Genomic DNA, 27,485 nt, shown 5'->3' with positions numbered 1-27,485 from the left:
ATGGGGCCAGCCAGAGGTGGTATTTGCTGGTTCTCCGAACTGCTCAAAATTTCCACTACCAGTTCTCCAGAACCTGTCGGAACCTGTTGGATTTCACCCCTGGCCTATACCCACATATATTATATGACACAGAGAAACAGTGTAGGTCGGATGTCTACATGTACATGGAGTGAAAAGGAGAGTTCCCCTCCTTTTTGCTAGTGTCTGAACGCTGCGTAAAGAAAACAAGGGGGGCAGAATTGTTATTTCTACAGCACAAATAAGCAGACAATTCTATTCTCTATTCTCTCTGCCTCTGTGCTTCCCCCTCTTCTGTGGAGAGTTAAGCCAAGGAATGTTTAGGCCTCCACGTATATTCGGAAGAAAATCTGCATGAAGAAACATGACCAAAATATGCACCTGTTCTTGGATCTTTAATTACAAAGTGGAGAGGGGGGCTATTCTTTGGAACATGTCTCTGCATAGCTACTCTACATTTGCATGTTAGAAAAGCTCCTCCCCGAACCCTCGAGATAACCTTTTTAAAAGACCCTAAAGCATTTAAAAGACCCGAAAGACCAAAAAGCTAATACAATCCTGGGTTGTATATTTATTTATTGTTTATTTATTTAATGGTTCGATTTATATGCCGTTCTTTTCCGGAGACTCAGGACGGCTTACAATGCATTAAGCAATAGCAAAATTGTATATACCTGCTTAGTAGGGCTTTTGGCCCCCCCAAGTGGTGTTCTTTTTTATACAAAGTCAGCTTATTGCCCCCACAATCCGGGTCCTCATTTTACCTACCTCGAAAGGATGGAAGGCTGAGTCAACCTTGAGCCTGGTGAGATTTGAACTTGCAGTAATTGCAGGCAGCTGGTGTTACTTAACTGTGCTTTAGTCTGCTGTGCTACCAAGGCTCTATAAACAGAGGCATAGAATCAAGATCGTGTGAAGTATTAGTGCTGCTTTACAAAACCCTAGTAAGGCCACACCTGGAATACTGCCAACCAATTTTGGTCACGGTACTACAAAAAAGTTGTTAAGACTTTGGAAAAAGTTCAAAGAAGAACAACTAAAGGACTGGAGACTTTTGGGTCTGGCGAGTCTAACGAAAAGAAGAATTAGGGGTGACGTGATAGCAGTATTCCAATATTTGAGGGGCTGCCACAAAGAAGAAGAGGTTGGTTAAATTATTCTCCAAAGCACCAGAGGGCAGGACAAGAAACAACGGTTGGAAACTAATCAAAGAGAGAAGCAACCAGGAATAAAGGAGAAACTTCCTAACAGTGAGGACAATTAACCAGTGGAACAGCTTGCCTTCAAAAATCGTGGTCGCTTCATCACTGGAGGTTTTGAAGAAGAGTCTAGACCAGTGACGGCTAACCTTTTTGCTGTTGCGTGCCAAAAGCGGGAGGAGCGTGGGAGGGGGGGCGCGTGCATGCCCACACTCATAATTTAATGCACCCCGCCCCCCCATGCATGCGCACATGACCCTCTGTGCTCCCTCCACTTTTGGCACGCAATGGCACGGTGGGCTCAGTAGGCCCGTTTTTCGCTCTCCCCAGGCTCCAGAGGCTTTCTAGGAGCCTGGGGAGGGCGAAAACGGCCTCCCCCCTCCCACAGAGGCCATCCAGAAGCTGGAAACGGCCCGATTCCCGACTTCTGATGGAACCAGAAGGCCATTTTTCGCTCTCCCCAGGCTCCAGAAGCTTTCTAGGAGCCTGGGGAGGGCGAAAACGCCCCCCCAGGCCCTCTGGAGGCTAGAAACAGCCTGTTTCCCGACTTCCGGTGAGCCCGGAAGGCCCGAAAATCAGCTGGCTGGCACGCATATGCACGCTGGAGCTGAGCTAGGAGAATGCTCGCCGATATGGCTCCACGTGCCACAGGTTCGCCTCACGGGTCTAGACAGTCATCTGACTGAAATGATATAGGTTCTCCTGCTTGAGCAGGGGCTGGACTAGAAGACCTCCAAGGTCCCTTCCAGGTCATTCATTCAATTCGAAGTGGATTTGTCATTGAGAAGCTAAGTGATGGCCCAGTGGTGCCCTCTACTGACAGTTGACTAAAATAACCACTCGGTGTATTTCAGCGCATTTCAATGCTGTCCAATGACTTCTACGGGCAGGCCTCGACTTACAACAATTCATTTAGTGACGGTTCAAAGTTACAACGTCACTAAAAAAAAGTGACTGAGGACCATTTTCCAGACTTACGGATGTTGCGGCATCCCCGTCGTCACGCGATCAAAATCCAGAAGCTTGGCAATCGACTCATATTTATGACGGTTGCAGTGTCCCATGTGATCCGCTTTTGTGACCTTCTGACCAGCGAAATCCATGGGGGGGGGAGCCAGATTCACTGAGCCACCATGCTACTAGCTTAACAACTGCAGTGATTCACTTAACAACAGTGGCAAGAAAAGTTGTAAAGCGGGGCAAAATTCACTTAACAAATGTCTCACTTAGCAACACAAGTGTTGGCCTCAATTGTGGTCGTAAGTCCAGGACTGCCTGTATTGTGCACCCTAGAAAATCTTTTTGGGTTGACTGTGGCGTGTTGGAGGCTGCAGCCCATCAAATGGGATGAGCCCACAGTTATAATTTCAATTTAGCTTAATTAAGTTCTGAACTGGAGAAGCTTCTTGGATGAGAAGCAAAACATTTTCAAGGGGAAAAAATAAAAGCCCAGGTGCCTTTTGAAAAGCACTTTTGGGACAATTGTGACCTGGAGGATTGAGAATCTCCATAGATGATATACAGCCTTTGGTATGAAGTCTTTGGCCATCTCAGAAAATAGAAGCCTGATTGATTCATCGCTTGATCAGAAAGTGGCATCACAAACACTGCATTACTGATCATTGCGCTTATCCATAAAATGGATTTAAGGAAAGTGTTGGCAACGTTACGTTTTTGTGGGCTTCAAATCCAAGAATTCCCTAGCCAGCTGTCTTAAAATTGTAAAGGTTGAGAAACGCACTTTTAAGGAAGAGCACATGCTGTATGGATTCAGCCACTGTACCCAGTGGTGGGTTTCAAATTTTTTTTACTACCAGTTCTGGGGCGTGGCTTGCTGGGCATGGCAGGGGAAGGATACTGCAAAATCCCCATTCCCACCCCAATCCAGGGGAAGGTTACTGCAAAATCCTCATTTCCTCCCGATCAGCTGGGACTTGGGAGGCAGAGAATAGATGGGGGCGGGGCCAGTCAGAACTTTTACTACTGGTTCTCCGAACTATTCAAAATTTGCACTACCGGTTCTCCAGAACTGGTCAGAACCTGCTGAAACCCACCTCTGACTGTACCAAGGATTTAGTATGACCCTCTTCCTAGGAGTTTATTTATTTATTTATTATTTCAATTTGTGTACCACCCTACTCCCGAAGACTCAGAGCAGTGAACAGCCATGGGATAAAACATATGAATACAAAATTTAAAATAAAGTAAAACAAATTAAATAATTTGGCTGAAAATTTAAAACCCCAATAATTTAAGACCAAATTTAAAATTTCCATTTAAAAAGTTGGATCCTAACTACAAGAATAATATACTTAGTAAGTCTTCCTGGATTGCTCGTAAGGACTTAGTAAGTCTCGCTGGATTGCTCGTAAGCTTCCATTCCTAAGGTTTTACAATCACCACGTACTAAAAAGAACAAGGGTTTAGATCAGATGCATTGGCCAGAATGCCAAAACACAGTTAGGAAAGAAGTTCAAACATTTCCTGCTTTGCCTAAATAATCTTGTGATGTAGGAGAAAATGGGTCTCTTACATTGAGCTTATATCTTACGGACCGCTTGGAGCTGTGCTGTGTTAATGACACATCTCGGTTGTAAGCAAAGAGAAGGAATGTGTGTGGTATGTGTGAGTCTGTATAAATTATAACACATATGTAATTGTAGATTGTAAATCACATTAATGCAGACAGCTGTTCTATATCCTGGCAAGTTTGTTTGGGTGACAGCTTGGCTGGTATAAAAAACCTTTAAATGAATGTCGTATTTCTAGCTTTCTTCTGTAGGGTGGGTTTACATAAGAGTCAAATTAGAGAGAGGAGCGTCCTTCCATCCTTTTGTACCGAAGGATTGTTGCAGATTTTGTAGAAAACTCTTTAAAACCGGTTTAATATGTTGTATATTTATGGTAGCTAAAAATAGCTTCATGGTATTGCAGAACGTCTGTCGGGATGGAGGAAGATGATTTAATAATCTCGTGTACTTTGTATTTCCTTTAGCGTTAGATTTGACTTCGTCTCTTCTTGCATTTTGCAAGCCTGCACGGTACTGCTTTTCCAGCGTCTCTTTGTGGCTTAAGTGGATTGGGGGATGTTATCATAGTTAGATTGATCATCTTAGTTTAGCCTGTGAATGTTTTTGTGCTGTTTCCGTTGTCTTTATGGTCTGCTTTCCTGCGAATCGTGAACAATGTGACATAGACGCAATATCCTTAATATATATTATTATGGTAAGAGCCACGATGGTGCAGTGGTTAGAGTGCAGTACTGCAGGTTACTTCAGCTGACAGCTAGCTGCAGTTCGGCAGTTCAAATCTCACTGGCTCAAGGTTGACTCAGCTTTCCATCCTTCCGAGGTCGGTAAAATGAGGACCTAGATTGTTGGGGGCAAGAGGCTGACACTATAAACCACTTAGAGAGGGCTGCAAAGCACTATTAAATGGTATACATCCCTGATTCTTGTCTATCTCGTAAGAGACCGGTAAGTTTGTCTGCCTCTGCACAGACAAACTTTGCGATTAACATAGCCTCCGATGGTATATTTTTGGATTTCCATTCTTGAGCGAATGCAATCCTGACTGCAATGATGATGTGGAGAGCAAGATACCAATTAAATTTATTTAAATTATCTGGTTTCATGCCTAATAAAAACGTTTCCAGGTTCAATTTTATCCTACACCCCATGATTTCAAAAATCCATTTTTGGATTCTATCCCAATATTCTCTTGCTCGGGGACAGCTCCACCAAGTATGAAAATAAGTTCCCATAGCAGCCTTGCATTTCTTCCTTTTCTATTCAAACTCAGGAAAAGACCACAGGAGAGGCCACTTCTGTTTTGTATTTACCCACACTGTGTGTGTGTGTGTGCCAAAAGCAAAAAGGCTTTGAAAGGATGGAAAGAGGTGTGAGGAAAAAAAATAAAAACAGCACCAGGAATAGCATGTTCCACCTTCACATAAGCTCAAAGCAGCCTCTAAGAGAAATTACAAATTCTTAAGCCTCTTAAAACACTAGAAACGAAGAAGCTTATTGCTTACGGGGTAATTTTTTAGAGAACTGGAATGACAGATATTTGGGCCCAGCATTAACCTTTAGGTGTCCCAAAGGTGCTTTTGCAAAAGCCAACTGGACTTGCTTATTTTTGTTTTTTTTCTTGAAAACCTTTCGCTTCTCATCTAAGACGCTTCTTCAGTTCTGAAGAACCTTTGGGGCAACCATGACCTGGATGATTGAGAATCTCGTTAGATATTTAATGTTTAACAATAACTATAAGGCTTATATACCAATTCACAGTGCTTTACATCCCTCTCTAAGCAGTTTACAGAGTCAGCATACTGCCCCCAACAATCTGGGTCCTCGTTTTACTCACCTCAGAAGGATGGAAGTCTGAGTCAACCTTGAGCTAGGGGTGAAATCTACTTACCCTCCCAACCAGTTCACATGGAAGTGAACATGCATGCTTGGACGTAACCAGGTTACGTCCTGGTTACGTCCAACCTTGGTTTTAACCAGGTTACTTCCTGGTTAAAACCAGGAAGTAATGACGACCGGGTGGGTGGGCAGAGACTCGCACCACCATCGCTACCAGTTCTCCGAACCACCGGCTGCATTGCTACCAGTTCAGCTGAACTGGTCTGAACCGGGAGCATTTCACCCCTGCCTTGAGCCAGTCAGGATCAAACTCCTGGCGGTGGGCAGAGTTAATCTGCAATAGCAATAGTGCTTAGACTTATATACCGCTTCACAGTGTTTTACAGCCCTCTCTAAGCAGTTTACAGAGTCAGCCTATTGCCCTCAACAATAGGGCAATAGGCTGGGTTCTTGTTTTACCCACCTCGGAAGGCTGGAAGGCTGAGTCAACTTTGAGCCTGGTGAGATTCGAACTGCCAAATTGCAGTCAGCCAGCAGTCAGCAGAAGTAACCTGCAGTGCTACAGCACTGCACCCTAACTGCTGCGCCACTGTGGCTCAGTGGTGGTTTTGGTGCAACCATGACCCATGGTTTGAACCTTTGGGGCAAACATGATCTGATTGAAAATCTCCTTAGATGTTTAACCTTTAGGTGGTTTTCTGTTTTGGTGGACAGGTTGGCCATATCCAGATTGGTCTAGAACAGGTGCAGATACAGCCCGTAAACGGCTCTGAATCTTCATTCCATGGGAAAGAGCATTTCATCAGGAGGAAGAGGTCCAGCCCGGGCAGTTCTTCGAAGTCAACGATCCCTATGGAGCACTGCAGTGTGTTACCAGGTGGGTGAGTAGAAATCCATATGGTTACAGCACTTAATGCCAGGCAGCAAGAATCGGGGGCCACAGATTAAGTTCCAGTTAAGATGATCTGTTGCTCATGCCTACACACAAGAATCTAGTCAATGGACCCTCAGCACTACATTGGTACTAGATTGCAGTCAATGGGATTCAAGAGGGGTTGGACTTAGACTGTTGATGGGAACATAAGGATTCTAGGCTGATTGAGGAATCTTGACTCCCACCCCAGGCTCTGCAAGCTCATCTCCTTCATTTAATGTCTTGGGTACTGTGGAATGGGAGATGGAACAGGAGCATATACCTAGGGGTTGGCTTCAAAAATTTTAGCAAGGGGTTCTCTGCCTGGTTGCTGGGTGGGCGTGGCCTAGTCAGCCTCCTGCACCACAGCGGGGGGGGGGGTATTTTTGCCCTCCCCGGGTTCTGGAGGCTTTCCCTGAGCCTCCGGGAGGGTGAAAACAGCCTCCCCAGGCTCCGGAGGCCCTCTGGATGCTGGAAATGGGCCCGTTTCGGCCTTCCCGAACTTTTGGTAGGCCCGTTTTTCACCCTCCCCGAGTCTCTGCACTTACCTGCATCCAAAACAGGCCTCATGGGGACTCCTGGAAGGGGCGGGGTGGGGGAGTCAGCCAGGAGTGGGATTTGGGGGTTCTCCGAACTGCACAGGGTTCTCCCGAACCCCCAGCAGCCCACCCTGCATATACCCTGGTGCAACAGAACTGACTACTCTTCTTCTTACATTACCCTGTCTATTCCTTTAACCTGCAAACAGTGTCTGGGCACTTTATTCCATGCATACCCCAGACCTAAGCAGAATTATCTGGTTTGCAGAAGGCTGAAAAGCAGGGGTGTCCATTTGGGGAGGTGGCATTGTCAGGACTCAGAAAAATCAAGGTGATGTCCATGATTGGATGTTTTTTAAATATAATCTTGATTATTATTAATTTTTTGGGGGGCCACCAATGCGCTTGCTGGAATTTGCATATTTATGGAGTACTCTGGGCAGAAAGCAGAGAAATGATCTGAAATTGTTGAGTGTATATTCTGAATGTCTTGCTTGTCTGTGTGGGTGGGGGACGGTTTTAGAGATCTCTTATAGATCCCACACTGACAGGCAAGCCACCAGAGTATAAATTGACAGCAAACAGCACACCTTACTAGCACTGATGATGTTACCTAGTTTGGTTAATGAAACGTTTGCAAGAAAACAAGCAAGCTCAGAGAGCATCAAGGATCCCACAGTCCTCCTCTTCCTCCTCCTCCTCCTCCTCCTCCTCTCCACAACCCCCAATCCCTTCTAGCACTGATGATGTTACCTAGTTTGGGTCATGAAATGTATTTAAAGAATACTTCGTTGCAAGACTTACAAATTACAAAAGTATGGTTAAAAAAATAAGCGGCGTTTTGTATTTACCCCGCAATTACAAACTCAAACTTATGAAAGGTTTTTTTTCAGAAAAAGCACAAAAGAATTATCCAATAATCCAAAGGCAGTCTCGGGACTCAGAGCCAGGCATCTGGGATACCTTCATACAACATGTTAAGGGATTTGTTTGGCTCTGGCTTAGTGTGGGGTAGGAACTCCACCAGTGGTGGGATGCTGCCGGTTTAATAACCGGATCGGTAAGCACGCACTTTGTGCACGTGTGCGCCGAAGGCGCTGGTGCGCAGCGCTGAAAATGGAGCATTTAGAAGCTCAGCTGCTTACCTTCCAAGTCAGCAATGGTAAGTAGAACAGCGGAGGAGTGGGGGGGAAATCAGCTGTGCTGTGCGATTGAGATGAGCTACAAAGCAGGAAATAAGGGACAGGATAGAGCAGGAGCAGGTGGGCGGGGCCAATTGATCATTGGCGCTACCAGTTTGCCTGAACCGATCTGAACCGGCTAAATACCACTTCTAAACTCAACCGGAGGCATCCAATACATGCCACATTGACAGTGTGTCATGTGTATCATTGTCGGCTGTCTTTAGAAGAGCACTTGACGGCCGTGACCGGTAGGATTTTTCATCAGGTTCGCCTGATCCACCAGTTGCATCCCTTTCTAGATCGGGACTCCCTATGCACAGTCACTCATGCCCTCGTCGCCTCTCATCTGGACTATTGTAACACTCTCTACATGGGGCTCCCCTTGAGGTGCACTCGGAGGCTCCAACTGGCGCAGAGTGCGGCCGCGCGGGTGGTTATGGGAGCGACGTGGAGTTCCCATGTAACCCCTCTCCTGCGCGAGCTGCACTGGCTCCCTGTGGTCGTCCAAGTGCGCTTCAAGGTTTTGGTTATCACCTTTAAAGCGCTCCATGGCTTAGGACCTGGTTATTTACGGGATTGCCTGCTACCACCAATAGCCTCCCACTGGCCAGTACGCTCCCATAGAGAGGGGCTCCTCCAGGTGCCGTCGGCCAAACAATGTCAACTGGCGGCCCCTAGGGGGAGAGCCTTCTCTGTGGGGGCACCTACGATCTGGAACGAGCTCCCCCCGGAGATACGGAGGATCCCGGATCTGCGCACCTTCCGTCGCGCGCTTAAGACTTTTTTATTTCATCAAGCTGGCCTGCCCTAAATCTTCTCCCCTTTTTAAATGTAAATTTTAATTTGTTTTTAAATTATGGGGTCTTTTAAATTTGTCTCAGCCAAATTATTTAATTCGTTTTTATTCTATTTTAAATTTTTGTATTTATGTGTTTTATTCTGTGGCTGTTCACCGCCCCGAGTCCTTCGGGAGTAGGGCGGTATAGAAATCCAATAAAATAAATAAATAAATAAATAAATAAATAAATAAATAAATAAATAAATAAATAAATAAATAAATAAATCGTTGACATCATTGTGCGAATGACAGAAATTATGAACTATACATATATGATGGACGCAAAATCAGGATACACGTAGCATCCATGCCCCACTCTGCCTGTTCTTCAGCACCCCTGAACTCAATAACTGTGGTTTGCAAGCCTGTGTTTGTAGCTCAATGTAAGGTTCAGACTTATGGAAAAATATTTCCAGCAGAAAGAGTCGATGGCTTTAGCCTCCCTTTAGCCTGCTCTGGAGAATTTGTGGTATACATTACATCAGCCTGCGGAATGCCATCAATCTCAGTGGTGTGTGTCTTGTGTACAGGGTGGATCCCATATTATTTTTTTAGACAATAGAAGAGATCAAACAGGCGCAGTGTTGCCAGTGGATTGTAACACTATGGCCATTACAATTATAATGCTACATTCCTGCGACATACTGTATTAAACCACAAACGTTTGTGTCCAAACTGCAATGGCTAAGTCAAAAATCAGACAAACCACATTATGGAAACCAGAACATTGCATTGAGCTATATTTTGGTAGGCTTCTTTTGCCCTAACATTTTATGTGAATCAGAATCAGAATATATTTATTATGATTTTATATATTATGTACAGGCAGTCCTCAACTTACAGTAGTTCATTTAGTGACTCTTTGAAGCTGCAACGGCATTGAAAAAAGTGACTTATGACCACTTTTCAGACTTACGACCATTGCAGCCATGTGATCAAAATTCGGATGCTTGGCAACTGACTCATATTTATGACACTTGCAGTGTCCCAGAGTTATGTGACTCACCTTTTGCGACCTTCTGACGAGCAAAGTCAATGGAGAAGCCAGATTCACTTAACAATCATGTTACTAATTTATTCGTGATTCATTTAACAACTGTGGCAAGAAAGGTCGTAAAATGGGGCAAAACTCACTTAACAACCGTCTCGCTTAGCAATAGAAATGTTGGGCTCAATTGTCGTTGTAAATCGAGGGCTGCCTATATTGGTGGGAATGCAGCTTTTATAGAAAATAAGATGGAGCCTTGTATTTTTTTTTTTAGTGCTCAGAGAAGTTTATAATCTGACTAGTAGCTGGATACCCATGCTGCGCTATGAAACTCTGTGATCGGGCTTGATAAATTAACAGTTAAAGCTTGAAAATTAATGAGTAGTTATGATGGGGCTTGATACATTGACACTTAAAGCTTGAAAATTTATGTAGAATGTGTAACTCCTTAGCATCAGAGCGTGTTAATATAAGGCAACTGGCAGTTGGAACAGAGTTCTTTTCAGGTGGGGAGGGGGAGTAGAACATCTAACTCCTTAGCATCAGAGCGTGTGAATATAATACTGTATATGAAATACTAATGATCTGATGGTCATTTCGAAAAATCCTTTCTTAGCGAGCACCTAGAAGCCAAGAGGAACATACATGCCAAGTTTCAAGTTTATAGGCTGGAGATTTCATGATGAGTGAGTAGTATTTGGTTTATATATATATAGATTGGCATCTTCAGAAACAGTCTTATTTTGCTCTCCTCCTGGCTTGTGAAATATACCAACTGCACAAATATTTGGGAGAAAAACATCTCAGCCCTCCTTTCTTGAGAAATGCTTATTTAAGCTGCACGAATGTAATCAAACTTTGTAATAGTTCTTTCGATGGCTGCAAAGATGCTGTTTTCCTGGGAGATCTAGTGTCCCTTTCTTAATCTCTTTCCCCAAAATCTCAGCCGGTGATGTAAACTCTCATTATAGAGGATGGATTTGGTATAAAACCCAGCTAAAAACAAGACATATATATCTGCCCTCTGAAACGAGCCCACCAGCCCACCGTATATTGTTCTGAAATATATCAGCTGTAAAAGTTTGGGTTTGCTAAGCCGTATTCTTCTTGCAAAGTCTTAAATCGTGTGAGAGACATGTTTCAAAGGAACATACTGGCTTTCTTCTTAACATCTAAAAAGGCAAGCAAAAAAGGCAGGCATGAAAAAAGAAAACAAGGGAAAGGAAATCTTCAACAGTCAGTGAAGATTTAAATTTATTCATTCATTCATTCAATCAATTTAGGTGTCACCCAGCTCCAAATTAAGACACACAAGGCTCCCAACACAAAGCACAGAATAAAGATTCCATCAGAATGAAAAACACGAAATGAGAGAACAAAAGCTGTGAATCTGGCCAGCAATAACAACACAAATATCACACCCTTAAGCAGATTTAAGAGAAGCTGGTTGTTAGGAACAATCTGTAGGCTGGCTGTAGCCAAAATAAATTTCTTTAGATTTGCTGTGGGTTAGAATCTGGGACTAAGCTCACACATTACGCTATGCTCAGTTTTGTTAAATCATAATTGGCCGAATAAACCCCATTGGCTGGGTGCACATATAAGTTAAACCAGGATCACCCAACCTGGATACCCTCCAGTTTTATGGATTTTACAGCTTGTAGAATCCTTTGCAGTGAAGAATTACATGAAGTATAAAGGCATCGATGGAGTTCTAGGTTGGAGAAAATTGTATTTGGGCATAAATTGTGTGTTTCCTGAAATTTGGAGCTGTGAATCATAAATGGATAGAACTATATCTGATAAGAGGCAGAATTCATGTTGTCCTGCCACAATCCTTACAAAACCTATTAGGACTTATCTATGAAGACCCTCCATAAAGAAAACTTCAATAGCCATGCTAAGATAAATGAAAATACACACCTTCTCAGTTGAAGACCAAGCTTTTTGTACTGAGCTGTGGTGGTGCAGTGGTTAAAATGCAATATTGCAGGCTAACTCTGCTCACTGTCAGGAATTCGATCCTGACCGGTTCAAGGCTGACTCAGCCTTCCATCCTTCCAAGGTTGGTAAAATGAGGACCCAGATTGTTGAGGGCAATAGGCTGACACTATAAACCGCTTAGAAGGGCTGCAAAGCACTATTAAATGTTACATAAGTCTAAGTACTATTGCTATATGGAGCCTCTGATTTAATTTTATTCCTAATAGTTGCTTTATTTTTAACGGGTGTTTAGATTTTAATGTACTTTGTAAACTACCTTAGGGACGCGGTGGCTCAGTGGCTAAGATGCTGAGCTTGTTGATCGAAAGGTCGGCAGTTCAGCGGTTTGAATCCCTAGTGCCGCATAATGGGGTGAGCTCCCGTGACTTGTCCCAGCTTCTGCCAACCTAGCAGTTCAAAAGCACGTTAAAAATACAAGTAGAAAAATAGGGACCACCTTTGGTGGGAAGGGAACAGCGTTCCGTGCACCTTTGGCATTGAGTCATGCTGGCCACATGACCACAGAGACGTCTTTGGACAGTGCTGGCTCTTCGGCTTTGAAACGGAGATGAGCACCGCCCCCTAGAGTCGGAAACGACTAGCACATATGTGCAAGGGAAACCTTTACCTTTACCTAAACTACCTTAAGAGAGCAATGTCATGTACATTTTCTGAATAATAAGCAGTCAGAAAAGTTGAAACACATTATTGCGTTTGGTCTTCCTTGGTGGTCAAATCAGACCTTAGAATTCCTGGTCCCAAGTAGGATATGGGGAAGAAAAATCTTGTTTGCTAGTGAAATAAAATAGTAGCATAAGCTATGTCTGGGTTGGAGTTCTGGAATGCCCTCTTCTGTTTTTGAGACTACATGGACAATACTCATTAGTGATAGCACTTCCCAGTAAGAGCATTCTTGCCTTACTCAAAGAAGCACTTGTACTTAGGTGAACGCAGAAAAATAAAGACAACTTGCCATTAATCAAGCAAATTCGTATTGCTTCCACAATTTAGAAAAAGCTCTGAATAGCTTTTTTCAAAAGCCGATTATTTTATTTCCACCAAATGCTGTTCATTTTTGAAATTTCAAGTTGGAAATTTCAAAGTTCACAAAGAGATAATGATGTTTAGGAGATTTTCTGGTATTCCCAAGGCCCAGGTATCAACTGTGGATCACTGTTTCCCAGTGCATAATCCCTAAACACGTGTTGCTTCAAGTTTAAATAATTTTCTCTTGCATCTTTAACCACCATCCTTCTACCATGTTTTTCCTTTGCAGCTGTAGGTTTAACTTGGCTTGGAACCCCTATTGTTGTGGCCAAAAACTAAGCATGCTAAAAATAGCGAGCAATGTAATGAAAACTCTCTTATCCCTTATTAGGAAGTACATGTTGTAATATGAACAAGTGCATTTTTTGATGACAGCTTGTGTTAGATGTATTGTGAACTCAAAACGTTACAGGCTGTAAAACTGGCAACCATCTTGTATGTGTACCTATGTTCCTTGATCTCACATTTTCCTAACGTGATGTTCTCTGGAACCTACTGGCTGGAAACTAGGATTTACAGTTTCCAAATCTATTGAGTGCACCAGTCAATGGAAGGATTGCTTTTCCTGTGCGAACTCATTTTAAATCTAATTTAAATAGCAATAGCACTTAGATTTATATACCGCTTCACAGTTCTTTACAGGCTCTCTCTAAGCAGTTTACAGAGTCAGCATCTTTTGTCCCCAACAATCTGGGTCCTCATTTTATCAAGCTCGGAAGGATGGAAGGTTGAGTCAACCTTCAGCCAGTCAGGATCGAACTCCTGTCAGTGGGCAGAGTCAGCCTGCAATATTTTATTCTTACCACTGCGCCAGAGCTCTTGGGAAGGAGAGAGAGAGAATGAGCGAATGAGAGAGAGAATGAGCGAATGAGAGAGAGAGAGACAGACACAGAGAGAGAGAGAGAGAATGAGAGAGAGAATGAGAGAGAGAGAATGAGAGAGAAAAAATGAGAGAGAGCGTATTATCTTAGAATATAGACAGTGATAGATGTAGATAAACAGAAGGTAGATAGATAGATAGATAGAGAGAGATATGACAGATAGATGATAGTTAGCAATAGCATTTAGACTTATATACCACTTCACAGTGCTTTACAGCCCTCTCTAAGCGGTTTACAGAGTCAACCTCTTACCCCCAACAATCTGGATCCTCATTTTATCCATCTCGGAAGGATGGAAGGCTGAGTCAACCTTGAGCCAGTCAGGATCGAACTCCTTGATCGTTGGCAAAGATTCTCTTTCCACACCTAATTATCCTTGTCTATTTATGATGGTCACCGAAAATCACTACTTAGGAATGAACAAGATGTGTGTTCTTTAGACCGTGGTTTCCAATATAGTTCAGGAAAGTGAAAGTTTATTTTGTGGAACAATACAATTCCTGTGTGTGATTAACTAAACCAACAATGGATTGTGTTTACGTTCTCATATATTGGCCTAGTAAGATGTTGAACCTCACTAAAGTACCCAAGAATAACTTTAACTCAGCCATATCTAGATCACAGAGTTATTACAAAGATAAATTAGGAATGAAGGAAACCCGTAAGAACTATGCTGAACTGACTGGAGAATGGTTCAGTAAGGATATATAATAAACTAGCTGGATGCCTGTGCTTCGCTATGAAACTATATGCTCGCGCTTGATATATTGACACTTACAGCCTGAAACTTAATGTAGAATGTGTAACTCCATAGCATCACAGTGTATTAATATAATTCAAGTGGCAGTTGGAACAGAGTGGGAGGGGGAGTAGAATGTCCCAGCCCACAGCATCCATCAGTATTCATCTGGCTAGCATCCTGTCAGTGTGTGAGAGACTTGAAGGGTATTTGGAAACTCAAACAGTATTTGCTGTGTGAGCAAGAAGGAGACAGGAAGGAGACTGGGCGTGGTTTAGCTCAACTGTTCTGTAGTAAAGCTGCTTGCTGCTGTGAAAGTAAAACTGAAAGTGAAACTCCTCTCCTCTGCTTGTGTTTTGCATTTGGAACAGATTTCTTTTCAGGTGGGGAGGGGGAGTACAACTCCTTAGCATCAGAACATGTTAATAATAATATAGGAAATACTAATGCTCTGATGGTCATTTCGAAAAATCCTTTCTTAGCGAGCACCTAGAAGCCAAGAGGAACTTACTGGCAAATTTCAAGCTTGTAAACTTTACGGTTCTGGAGATTTCATGATTAATCTGTGAGTGGTTTTCGCTTTTATATATATAGATGAGCTGCTACAGGGGATTCTATAGTAAGTAGTTAAAGAATCCCCATATTTGACAAGCAGATGCGTAGGAAGTGCGAGAAAACATGTAAAAAACAGGACAAGGCTTTGATTGTATGGTCGAATCCATCATCTTTATTTATGTTTTACCTCCCTCTGTCAAATGTCTCTGACAGCAAATAGGAACTTGTCTATGTTTCTATCTGCCTTGCTGTATTTGCTGGAGTGGGATTTTTATTTATTTATTGATACCTTTGAGCAGTGTTGGAATTCAAATAATTTAACAACCGGTTCTCTGCCCTAATGACCGGCTGGGTGGGCGTGACCATGGTGGGTTGACCAGGGCGTTTGACAGGCAGCACTTGGCCTCCTGCCAAAACGGGCCACAGGGGGGGGATGCGACACACCCACCCCACCCCATTTTGGACCTAGAAGGCCTCCCTGCAGCCTCCTGGGAGTGAAAACGGGCCGGGGGGGGCTGCCACCCCCTCGTGCCCCATTTTGGGCCTAGTAGGCCTCCCTGAAGCCTCTCGGGAGCAAAAATGGGGCTCATGGGACACCTGGAAGGGGTGAGGAGGGAATGGGCCAGCCAGCAATTTAACTACCAGTTCGCCCAAACTGGCCCGAACCGGCTGAATTCCACCACTGCCTTTGAGTCAGGATTGTCTCCTGGTAATTGGCTAGACAAGTCCCTGCAGTTTTCCTGGCAACATTTCAATGGCGTGCCATTGCCTCTTTCCTAGAGCTGAGAGAAAGTGACTGGCTTCATGCCTAAAGTGGGATTAGAACTCACAACCTCCCGGTTTCTAGCCAAGTACCTTAACAACTAAACCAAACTGGTTCTGAGCAGGATTATGAACAACACAATATATTTATACCTAGACAGATTTATGTAAAATAGGTGATCCTTGAGATCTCCAGATTCCCCAGCCCTTGTTAAGCTTTGAAAGATCAAGCCAACAGGCAAGAGCTGGAAAGTAAACACAGAAATGAGTGTTTTAAAACTGGAAAGATATGTTTTAAATGCCTGGGTTTCTGGCAGGGATATAATTGGGTTTTGAGGCCTGTGAAGTTTCTGACTAGTCTTCAGCGGTAACCTAATTAATAGGGGTAGGACTCAATTTACGTGTATGGTCCAACTATAAGTATTAATTTGGCTGTCATTTTCTTTCTATCGTTTGAGTCAGCAATTGGCTTTCCTGGTGAGACACCAAAAAGACATTGAGGAGGTAGACAAGAGGTCAATTCTTCACTATGATCTCCTGACAAGTTCTGTGATTATAATAATCTCTTCTTCACATACAGAACTGAGTTGGCAAGCAAGGACCTCTGCTTTAGGAGCTCAGATAACTCTCTCATTCATTCCTTTTATAGCTCGTCTCATGATAAGGGGCTCTTAAGCAAATTATAGCTCAGCTCAGGGGTGAAATTCACTTACCTTCCCTACCGGTTCGCAAATGTGCCATCGTCCACTCATGCGCAAAGCCTTCTGCGCATGTGCAGAGGCTGATAATCATCGCAAAGAAGGGACGTCATGACGTCTGTGCGAGTGGGCAGAGTCTCCCACAGCCGCCGCTACCGATTCGCCCGAACCAGATAGAACCAGCTGAATTTCACCCCTGGCTCAGCAGTTAAAGGCTGGAAAGCTGAGAGCTTGGGTTCAAAACCCAGGCACCGTGGGATGGGGTGAGCTCCCGTTCCTTGTCCCGGCTTCCGCCCACCTCAGAGTTCGAAAGCATGAACATGTGAGTAGATAAATAGGTACCACTTTGGTGGAAAGGTAACAGCATTCTGTGCACTTCGGTATATAGTCATGCTGACCACACGACCACGGAAGAGTCTTTGGACAATGCTGGCTCCCTCGGCTAAGAAACGAAGATGATGAAAATTCTTTAATTTCACAACATCGCGCGCAAATCGCGTGTGCGAAGCGAACCGGTGGTAACACGTTTCCAAGGTCCCTTCCAACTCTGTTATTCTATTCTATTCTATTCTATTCTATTCTGTTCTGTTCTATTCTATTCTATTCTATTCTATTCTATTCTATTCTATTCTATTCTATTCTATTCTATTCTATTCTACTCTACTCTACTCTACTCTACTCTACTCTACTCTACTCTATTCTATTTTTCTTGGTGGCAGCCCCTCAAATACTGGAAGACTGCTATCATGTCCCCCCAGTCTTTCTTTTCTCTATACCAGTGATGGAAAACCTTTTCGGCCAAAAAGGGAGTGCACCAGGGGTGGGTTCTACTTACCTTTACTACCGGTTCACAGCGGGTGTGTGCGCACGCTCTTCTGTGCATGCGCAGAAGTGTTTTGATGACATCAGGGTCGGTGGGCGGAACCTCCCACCGGTTTTATTATCGGTTCTATAGAACCGGGGGCAACCCACCACTGGAGTGCATACGCGGGCGACACCAAGTGCTGAAAAGGGAGCGCATCGCGCGCGCAGGCCACATGTGCCCCCACACATGGTCGTCAGGGCTGTGACCAGGAAGAGGAGCTGTCCAGGGGACATGCACATGCCGGATAAGGTGAGAGCATGCTCACACTGGAAAATGGAAGACCAGCTCTTCTGGTTTCCAGCACCACCGCATGCACAAAGGCCAGCTGATCATCGCATGTGCATGCGCGCCAGAAACCCAGAAGAGGAACAGGCAATGCCACACATGCCAGGCGACATGGGTCTGCGTGCCACTTCGGGCATGCGTCGGGGTGAAATCCAGCAAGTTCTGACAGGTTCTGGAGAATCGATAGCGGAAATTTTGAGCAGTTTGGAGAACTGGTAGTGGAAATTTTGAGCAGTTTGGAGAACTGGTAGCGGAAATTTTGAGCAGTTTGGAGAACTGGTAGCGGAAATTTTGAGCAGTTTGGAGAACTGGTAGTGGAAATTTTGGAGAACTGGTAGTGGAAATTTTGAGCAGTTTGGAGAACTGGTAGCGGAAATTTTGAGCAGTTTGGAGAACTGGTAGTGGAAATTTTGGAGAACTGGCAGTGGAAATTTTGAGCAGTTTGGAGAACTGGTAGCGGAAATTTTGAGCAGTTTGGAGAACTGGTAGTGGAAATTTTGGAGAACTGGTAGTGGAAATTTTGAGCAGTTTGGAGAACTGGTAGCGGAAATTTTGAGCAGTTTGGAGAACTGGTAGTGGAAATTTTGAGCAGTTTGGAGAACTGGTAGCGGAAATTTTGAGCAGTTTGGAGAACTGGTAGTGGAAATTTTGGAGAACTGGTAGCGGAAATTTTGAGCAGTTTGGAGAACTGGTAGTGGAAATTTTGAGCAGTTTGGAGAACTGGTAGCGGAAATTTTGAGCAGTTTGGAGAACTGGTAGTGGAAATTTTGGAGAACTGGTAGCGGAAATTTTGAGCAGTTTGGAGAACTGGTAGCGGAAATTTTGAGTAGTTTGGAGAACCGGCAAATACCACCTCTGGCTGGCCCCAGACTGGGATGGGAATGGAGATTTTGCAATATCCTTCTCCCAGGAGTGGGGAGGGAATGGAGATTTTGCAGTATCCTTTCTCTGGAGTGGGGAGGGAATGGAGATTTTGCAGTATCCTTCCCCTGCCACGCCCACCAAGCCACACCATGCTCACCAAGCCACACCCACAGAACCGGTAGTAAAAAAAAATTGGATTTCACCACTGGCATGGGTGCCATAGGTTCGTCATCACGGCTCTATACTAACCATAACCAATTCCTGCCACCGTTCTTCAACCCTTTCAATTATTTTTAACTCTCCTGGGGCACTACCACTGGTGTCTGCTGGCAGAACGAATACCCCAGCACCCCGCTGATCCTTCTCTTCTGATTCTTCACCCGTGGCTCATTCTAATTTGGAAGAACTCCCTATGTTTCTGTTTTAAGGATTCGTTCTCTTCGGCCTGAGCTCCTCCATGGGTCCCCCTGCTTGTCTTTTATTTGTCTCTCTGCTAACCCTCAACAATCCGAGCTGCGGAGCTTATAATATCAGTTTGTTCAAGAGGAGACGACGACGGGTGCTGTTCATTTAATCCTTTCTTTAATGGCTGCTGTTTATTTTAGTTTGGGGATTTTTATTGACTCGCGGAGGAATAGCATTCCAAGGTTCATAAATCAGATGCGGGAGAAATTGGCTTGCCCTGTTGAAAGACTCACTCCCCCCCCTTCCCTTAATCCATCATTATTATAGTCTAGGCCTGTACTTTAGCAAACTGTCTGCAGGAAAAACTTTATTTCTGGGAGAGGGGGGCAAGGAAGGGACTTGATGGGCACCCGTTCATTGAAGATCTCCCATTGAAGAATGATTTAGAGAATCCAATGGGTCACTTTGATCAATGCTGCAAAATGAATCAGTTAAATTTCTCAGGCTTAAAGTTCCTTTAAGAGATGTGGTGTCTCAGTGGCTAAGATGTTGAGCTTGTCGATCAAAAGGTCGGCAGTTCAGCGGTTCGAATCCCTAGTGCCGCGTAACGGGGTGAGCTCCTGTGACTTGTCCCAGCTTCTGCCAACCTAGCAGTTCGAAAGCACGTAAAAAAATGCAAGTAGAAAAACAGGGACCACCTTTGGTGGAAAGGTAACAGCGTCCAGTGCACCTTTGACGTTGAGTCATGCTGGCCACATGACCATGGAGGCGTCTTTGGACAGTGCTGGCTCTTCGGCTTTGAAACGGAGATGAGCACTGCCCCCTAGAGTCGGGAACGACTAGCACATATGTGCGAGGGGAACCTTTACCTTTATATACGTAGGGCTCTAACCAAAGAGAATGGGCTGGCTGGGGGACAAAGATTGCCCAGAGGGTGATTCTGAAAAATTCCACAGAAGTCTGCTTGCACCGTTTGATAAGAAACCATTGGACAAAAAAACCCCAACATGCCAGGTGTCATGGCTGCTAAATTCCCAGCATGCATCTGTTCTAATCAACTTTAAGAAAACATCTGGTGGCTTCTAACGGTCAAACAGTCTCCTGCTTCAAAATGAGCATCTTCTGCTATCTGCCATCACCAACTGCAGAGTGGTTTCCTTTTAGGATGTCTTTCGCTCATTATTCTGTATTTTTTATGAGGCAGAGAAAAATAACTGGGAATATGTCCCATACACATATTCTTGCAATTGTGAATTCTTGGCCCTGAATTTCTCTGGGAGGGTCTGTTTAACTAGGAGGGGTAACAGGAAGGGGCCATTTTGGCAGTTGCTATTATTCTGGCTCATCCCAGGGTTCTTGTCCACCAAATAAATCATCTTAGGCCTCAGTGAAATATGTGACTCCAGATTAATTCAAATTTGTGAATTAAGTCTTTAATCATTTACCAGCCCTTTATTTGAGCTGTGGGAACCATAGATGGTAAAAAAAGGTTCTTCATTATCGGAAGACTAGAGGTTGGATGGAACAAACATTTCCTCTAATAAGTTGGATGCCAAGTTATAACTGACAAATGTAGCTCCTTAGATCTCTTTTTTCCCCTTACATGTTTTGCTTCTGAAAGTAGGGAACCAAAATGTAAAAAAAAAAAAAAGAATATTTTAGCCCGCTGCTTCCTTATATTATGGTCAGTCTTATGACCAGGAATACATTCATTCATTCACTCACTCACTCACTCATTCTTTTTATCTTAAAAAAAAAAATAGAGCATGCATAGGGACCAGGTAGCTCTAATAACAGAAAATAGAGTTGGAAAGGACCTTGGAGCAGTGGTGAAATCCAAATTTTTTTACTACTGGTTCTGTGGGCTTGGTGGGCGTGGCAGGAGAAGGATACTGCAAAATCTCCATTCCCTCCCCACTCCTGCGGGAAGGATATTGCAAAATCTCCGTTCCCACCCCAGCCAGAGGTGGTATTTGCCGGTTCTCCGAAGTACTCAAAATTTTCTGCTACCGGTTCTCTGAACTGCTCAAAATTTCCGCTACCAGTTCTCCAGAACCTGTCAGAACCTGCTGGATTTCACCCCTGCCTTGGAGGTTATCTAGTCCACTGCTTAAGCAGGAAACCCTATATATTTCTGTCCAGTCACTTCTTAAAATCTCCATTGATGGAGCCCTAATTGTTCTAACTGTCAGGAGATTTCTAATTCTATGTTCGTTCTCTCCTTGATTAGTTTCCATCCATTGCTTTGTGTCCTGCCTTCTAGGTATTTTGGAGATTAAGTTGACCCCATCTTCTTTGTGGCAAACCCTTAGATATTGGCACATTGCTATCATGTCATGTCTAGTGTCCCCCCTAGAATGATTGGTTGCGTCCAAGGTCTTCTGGCTCCTGGTGTTTAATCATTAGCTGTGACCCCCTCCCCCACCCATAACACCCATTTTGTGAATAGTAAAGTTAAAGGTAAAGGTTCCCCTCACATATATGTGCTAGTTGTTCTCAACTCTAGGGGGCGGTGCTCATCTCCGTTTCAAAGCCGAAGAGCCAGCGCTGTCCAAAGACGTCTCCGTGGTCATGTGGCCAGAATGACTCAATGCCAAAGGCGCCACGGAACGCTGTTACCTTCCCACCAAAGATGGTCCCTATTTTTCTACTTGCGTTTTTTACGTGCTTTCGAACTGCTAGGTTGGCAGAAGCTGGGACAAGTAACGGGAGCTCACCCCATTACGCGGCACTAGGGATTCGAACCGCTGAACTGCCGACCTTTCGATCGACAAGCTCAGCGTCTTTGAGTCACTGCATCCCATTTTGTCAATATGTCAACAACAACAACAAAAAAAAAATCCATCCCAGGAAGCCATTTTGAGAAGATGCCCATAAAAAGCTCTTCGAATTCCAGATATGGTAACTGACCAGAAATGATCGTCTAAAACACTGGTTGAATTAAAAAAAAAAAATGAGTTTGGCTGATGGAGGACTTAAAAGGTTCTTCTGCTAACCCCTGATGGAGCTGAATTGCCAACTCTGTGCTGATAGAAGTCCTTGATGGAAAATGGCTGAATCCTGCCTTAGGCCTTTAGGAGGAGGTGGGTTTAATATGTCTAGTTTAATAATCGACATCCTGTTTTTGAACACACACAGACAGTGCAGATGGATAGGAATTTTGCCCAGACAGGTTGAGTGAGATTGTAGCTACTGGTGGAGAAATTGCTATTATTTATTATTAACTCAACAGTAAGATTCTCTACGTGGGGGTATATGTATAAGACCGATTTTTATCCCCAGCAGGGTATTTCCAGGGTGTATATTTTCCCCTCTCTTTGTTTTGCTTAATGTTTTACTTTCTTAGGATGGGGGGGGGAGAGAGGGCATAAATGTCTGTTGTTTCAGTATGGGAATCGGGAAGGGAAGAGAGCTATAGGTGATGATAGTTAGTGCCTTAGGCAAAAAAAAAAAAAAATGAATAAAGCAGAACATGCCAAACTCTTTGATAGAGGATGAGCTGAATGTGTACAAAATGCTATGCTGATGGGAAGGGATGGATATGTGGATGAACAGAAGGTTTGATATTAATTACAGATGAAGTTAGGCAGTGCCAATTTTATTTTATTTTATTTTATTTGCATTTTCCCCCCCCTAACATTTTCAATATCAGTTTCATGGAAGAATTGCTACTGATTTCTGTCAAGGAAGAGTGCACAGAGCTTTTGAGTGAAAATATTCTGTTTTTCACTGTACAATCATTTCTCTGGGTCTAAAATCTTCAATTTGCGTCAATTATTTCCTTATATAAACACTAGCCGGATACCCGTGCTTCGCTACTTGTGACCATTTTTCACACTTACGACCATGGTCTTGACAGACTCTCATTGCCATCATCACCAACAAAGTCTATCTGGCAGGAGTGAAATCTAAAATTTTTCCCTACCGGTTCTGTGGGCGTGGCTTGGTGGGTGTGGCAGCAGAAGGATACTGCAAAATCTCCATTCCTACCCCACTCTAGGGGAGAATTCTGCAAAATCCCCATTCCCTCCCCACTCCTGGGGGAAGGATATTGCAAAATCTCCATTCCCACCCAACTCTGGGGCCAGCCAGAGGTGGTATTTGCCAGTTCTCCAAACTACTCAAAATTTCCGCTACCGGTTCTCCAGAACCTGTCAGAACCTGCTGGATTTCACCCCTGATATCTGGAGAAATGAAGGCTGCTGCTGAGGCCCTGCCATGATCCTCCCTATCCTGTGGTAGACCTGCCAAGGCACTTTGAATGTTGGCATAAAATTTCCCTCCTTCACCTCTCTGGCTCCAAAAGACATCATTTGGAAGCATCCGTTGTACTTCCAGGCAGCAGAAAGACAGTCTTTTCCCTTTAACTGGTGTTACAGTAGAAGGAACAGATTCGTCTGAACTGAGAAGGTCACCGTTAGAAGTGAGTTGGGGCTGGGACACTATGCAGGAGAAATTCGGTTCACAATCCGTTGGCTCAATGGTGGTCGATGATTGAAACACATAAGGGAATATCTCTCCCGCCGCCTTGAGTCCGGAAGCAGTTCCAAAGGTGGAAGGCGTAGACATTTTGGTGACGTAGTGAGGTTTAGTACCGTAAGGAGCCCCAGACCGCTCCTGAGTGAAGGAGTGGAATATCTGCCAGTTTGAACTGAGGTAATGGATTGTGAGGCAACCAGCAGTTGGAACAGAGTTCTTTTCAGGTGGGGAGGGGTGTAGAACATTTAACTCCTTAGCATGAGAGCGTGTGAATATAATATTGTATATGAAATACTAGTGATCTGATCGGGTGAAATCTAAAATTTGTTACTACCGGTTCTGTGGGCGTGGCTTGGGGGGGTAATGTAACTGGGTGGGCGTGGCCATTTTTTTTTTACTTTTAAAACCATTTTTTACATGTAAAAACCATGTAAAAATGCTTTCAAAAGACTCTGACGATCCAAGCTGAGTTGCCTGATTAGCAGGCAACTCAGCTGGGATCGTCAGAGCTTGGATCGTTAGAGCCATTTAAAAGAAAAAAAAAGGCTCTGGGCATGGGGGGCGGGGGCAGGGATTTTTGCTACTGGTTCTCCGAACTGCCCGCCGCCATCGCTACCTACTCGCCCAAGCCGGTCCGAACCGGGAGCATTTCACCCCTGGATCTGATGGTCATTTTGAAAAATCCTTTCTTAGCAAGCACCTAGAAACCAAGAGGAACATACGTGCCAAATTTCAAGTTTGTAGGCTTTACCGTTCTGGTGATTTCGTGATGAGTGAGTGGATTTTGCTTTTATATATATAGATAAGGAAAAGAATCAGGAAAAATCCCTTCTGTATCTTGCCTAGCTTGAAGGACTAGCATCAACCTTGGAAATATGCTCAGGTTCCTCTCTTGTGCTATCCTATACTAAGCCAAGTAAAGTGTTGAGTTTCTTTCTTAATCTCTCTCTTCTTTTTTTCTTCCTTCCCCATTCCCAAGTTTTACATTCCTTCATGAAAGCAGTTCTAAAATTGTGGAAACATCTATGTGATGAATTCTCAGGCAGGTCCATCTTTGCTCCACCTAGTTTGCAGAGATAGTGTTGTGGCTCCGTTGCCTGAGCCTGGGCTATCGACAGATGCAGACTCTGAGAGTGAGGGGGAGGAGTTGGCAAGGCCTCCCTCTCCAGGACCCTCCTCTCTGGCAATGCCTCCGGAGGACACTGAAGGTCAAACGATAGGCTCAGAGCCAAGCACATCGCCGCAGCCACAGGTGGACAGCGACGAGGAAGATAAGTGCTGGCTGGACCCTCGACAGAGGTGCAGGGAGAAGCGTGCACAGCAGAGGGGAAGGCGTGCCAGAGATTAGCTGAGTCACTGGACCACACCCCACAGGGTATAAATGTGGGTGTGGTGGCCAGTTCAGTTTGTGATGAGCAAAAACTGGAAATACTCCATGATCTCTGCGTTACTGGACTTTGCCTGCTTTATCGGACTGCATTTGGACTAATCTTTGTTTTGTGTGAGTAAAGTCTGAATTGGCAGATAGCCACTGGGTTGCTGCCAGCTTTATCATCAAAGAGTTTTGTCGTGTGGCTTATTAACTCCGGGCCGTCTGTGGGGGTGTGTGCGTGGTACGGGGACAGAACATATCTCTAGGATCCCTGCTGCTCTCTGAGTTTGATGGTTTTCTTGCAGATGTTTCATTACCAAACTAGGCATCATCATCAATGCAAGGAAGCCACCAAGATCAGAGAGCACCAAGGGCCCTATGCAGGGGTGGGCTCCTGTGGGATTCAGCAAGGTTCGGGTGATCCTCTAGCCAAGGATCGCTGGGGTTTGGCGAACCCCCAAAGGCCACCCTTGGTTGGCCATGCCCACCCTGTCCCACCCGTCCTAGGAGTCTCCATGTGGCCTGTTCATCATTCCAGGTAAGTGCAGGGGCCTCCCGGAGGTTCCGGAAGTCCGGAAACGGGCCTGTTTCCAGCCTCCGGAGAGCCTCCAGACCTCGGGGGAAGCTGTTTTCACCTTTCTGGAGGCTCATGGAAAGCCTCCGGAGCCTGGGGAGGGTGAAAAATGCCTCCCACCCCGCTGTGGTGTAGGCAGCTGACTAGGCCACGCCCACCATGGCCACGCCCACCCAGCAACAGGGCAGTGAACCCGTTGCTAAAGGATCTGAAGCCCACCCCTGGCCCTATGTAGGTCAACTTTGACCTACAAATATTCTCTTTGTGAGTTCTGATGGCGCAGTGGTTAGAATGCAGTATTTCAGGCAAACTCGGTCTACAGCCTGGAGTTCGATCCTGACTGATTCAAAGTCGACTCAGCCTTCCATCCTTCTGAATCCTCATCAGTCCTTATTGTTGAGGGCAATATGCCAACATTGTAAATTGCCCAGAGAGTGCTGTAAAGCATTATATAAGTCTACGTGGTATATAAGTCTACGTGGTATTGATATTTGCATAGATCTCCTGAGTTTTTCTAAACGCTAGAACACCCAAGGCCGAACGTATTAGAAGGAGCTTTTGAAATAAGTTCTTTTGCTTTCTAGAAAAAAAGAAGCCTCCAAAGGGCAAGCATCTCCACGACTGGAAAGGACGGAGGAACGCCATTCATCTCACAAATGAGTATACGGTGGAAACACTTGTGGTGGCAGATGCTGACATGGTCCAATATCATGGAGTTGATGCGGCTCAACGATTCATCCTTACTGTGATGAACATGGTAGGTAGAACAGCATGTCTCTACTCTGCCCTTCAGAAAATAATAATAATAATAACAACAACAGTGATACCCATTGTCCAAGAATTTTATAAAATGCACCAGTCAATGGTATTTGTGATGCATTTTTGAATGTTCAGTTGACTGAGTTTCATGTTTAATGAATAAAGTAAATAATAATAACAACAACAACAATAACAGTGATACCCATTGTCATCGGGGCACTTGATACCATGTCCAAGAATTTCACAAAACACTTCAAGAAATTGCAGCTTCCTGCAATAACACCAGCGGAACTGCAAAAAACTGTGCTACTCGGAACATCATATATTTTAAGAAGATACTTGGTTGATATCTAGGACGCTGGCAGCAACCCGTATCAACCATTAGCACCAGTCAATGGTATTTGTGATGCATTTTTGAATGTTCAGTTGACTGAGTTTCATTTTTAATGAAGATAATAATAATAATAATAATAATAATAATAATAATAATAATAATAATAATAATAATAATAATAATAATAATAATAATAATAATAATACAACAACATGACCGTGTTGCTAAGATCATTCACTGGAAATTGTGCCAGAAGTTTGGATTTGAGTACAGCAAAAACCACTGGGAACATCAGGTTGAGAAAGTTTTAGAGAATGAGAAACTCAAGATCTTGTGGGACTTTAGGATTCCGACTGACAGGCACTTGGTCCACAACACACCTGACATAACAATAGTTGAAAAGAAAAAAGGATGGTTCATTGACATTTCAATACCTGGTGATGCACGGATTGAAGATAAGCAGCAAGAAAAAATCACAAAGTACCGGGATTTGCAAATTGAAGTTGAGCGACTGTGGAAAAAGAAATTGTGTGTTGTCCCGATTGTAATTGGAGCCCTTGGAGCAATACCCAAAGGGCTACCCCACTATTTAGAAATTCTAAATTTGCCAGACTTGAACATTTTGACTCTACAAAAAACCACCTTACTCGGAACAGCTTACATCCTCCGACGATACCTTAACAGTTCCTAGGTCCTTGGTTAGGACTCGAGCTGCTGAGCTATTAACCAGCCTCAAAGGCTGTGAATCTCACTAAAGATTAACTAATAATAATAATAATAATAATAATAATAACAACAACAACAACAACAACAACAACAACAACAACAACAACAACA

The 27,485-nt window shown here is 44.1% G+C and overlaps 1 protein-coding gene across 4 annotated transcripts in view; it reads left to right on the top strand.

Annotated features, from left to right (window-relative positions):
• Window positions 1-27,485, top strand: part of ADAMTS17 (ADAM metallopeptidase with thrombospondin type 1 motif 17) — a 165,518-nt gene that overhangs the window by 12,218 nt on the left and 125,815 nt on the right. For 2 of the 4 annotated variants that reach the window (XM_060694810.2, XM_060694809.2), the window contains exons 3-4: window positions 6,299-6,461; window positions 26,140-26,312. In XM_060694810.2, coding sequence (XP_060550793.2) covers window positions 6,299-6,461; window positions 26,140-26,312 — 336 coding nt within the window. Of the gene's footprint in view, window positions 1-6,298; window positions 6,466-26,139; window positions 26,313-27,485 lie in introns of all 4 variants that reach the window. The other 2 variants (XM_087878323.1, XM_087878322.1) reach the window with 1 other exon arrangement.

This window comes from Pantherophis guttatus, chromosome 13 (assembly GCF_059756535.1).
Source record: "Pantherophis guttatus breed Tessera chromosome 13, ASM5975653v1, whole genome shotgun sequence".
In the NCBI taxonomy this organism is placed as follows: domain Eukaryota; kingdom Metazoa; phylum Chordata; class Lepidosauria; order Squamata; family Colubridae; genus Pantherophis; species Pantherophis guttatus.
The sequence above is the reverse complement of the archived record's forward strand: the minus strand, read 5'-3'. Positions and strand labels throughout refer to the sequence as shown.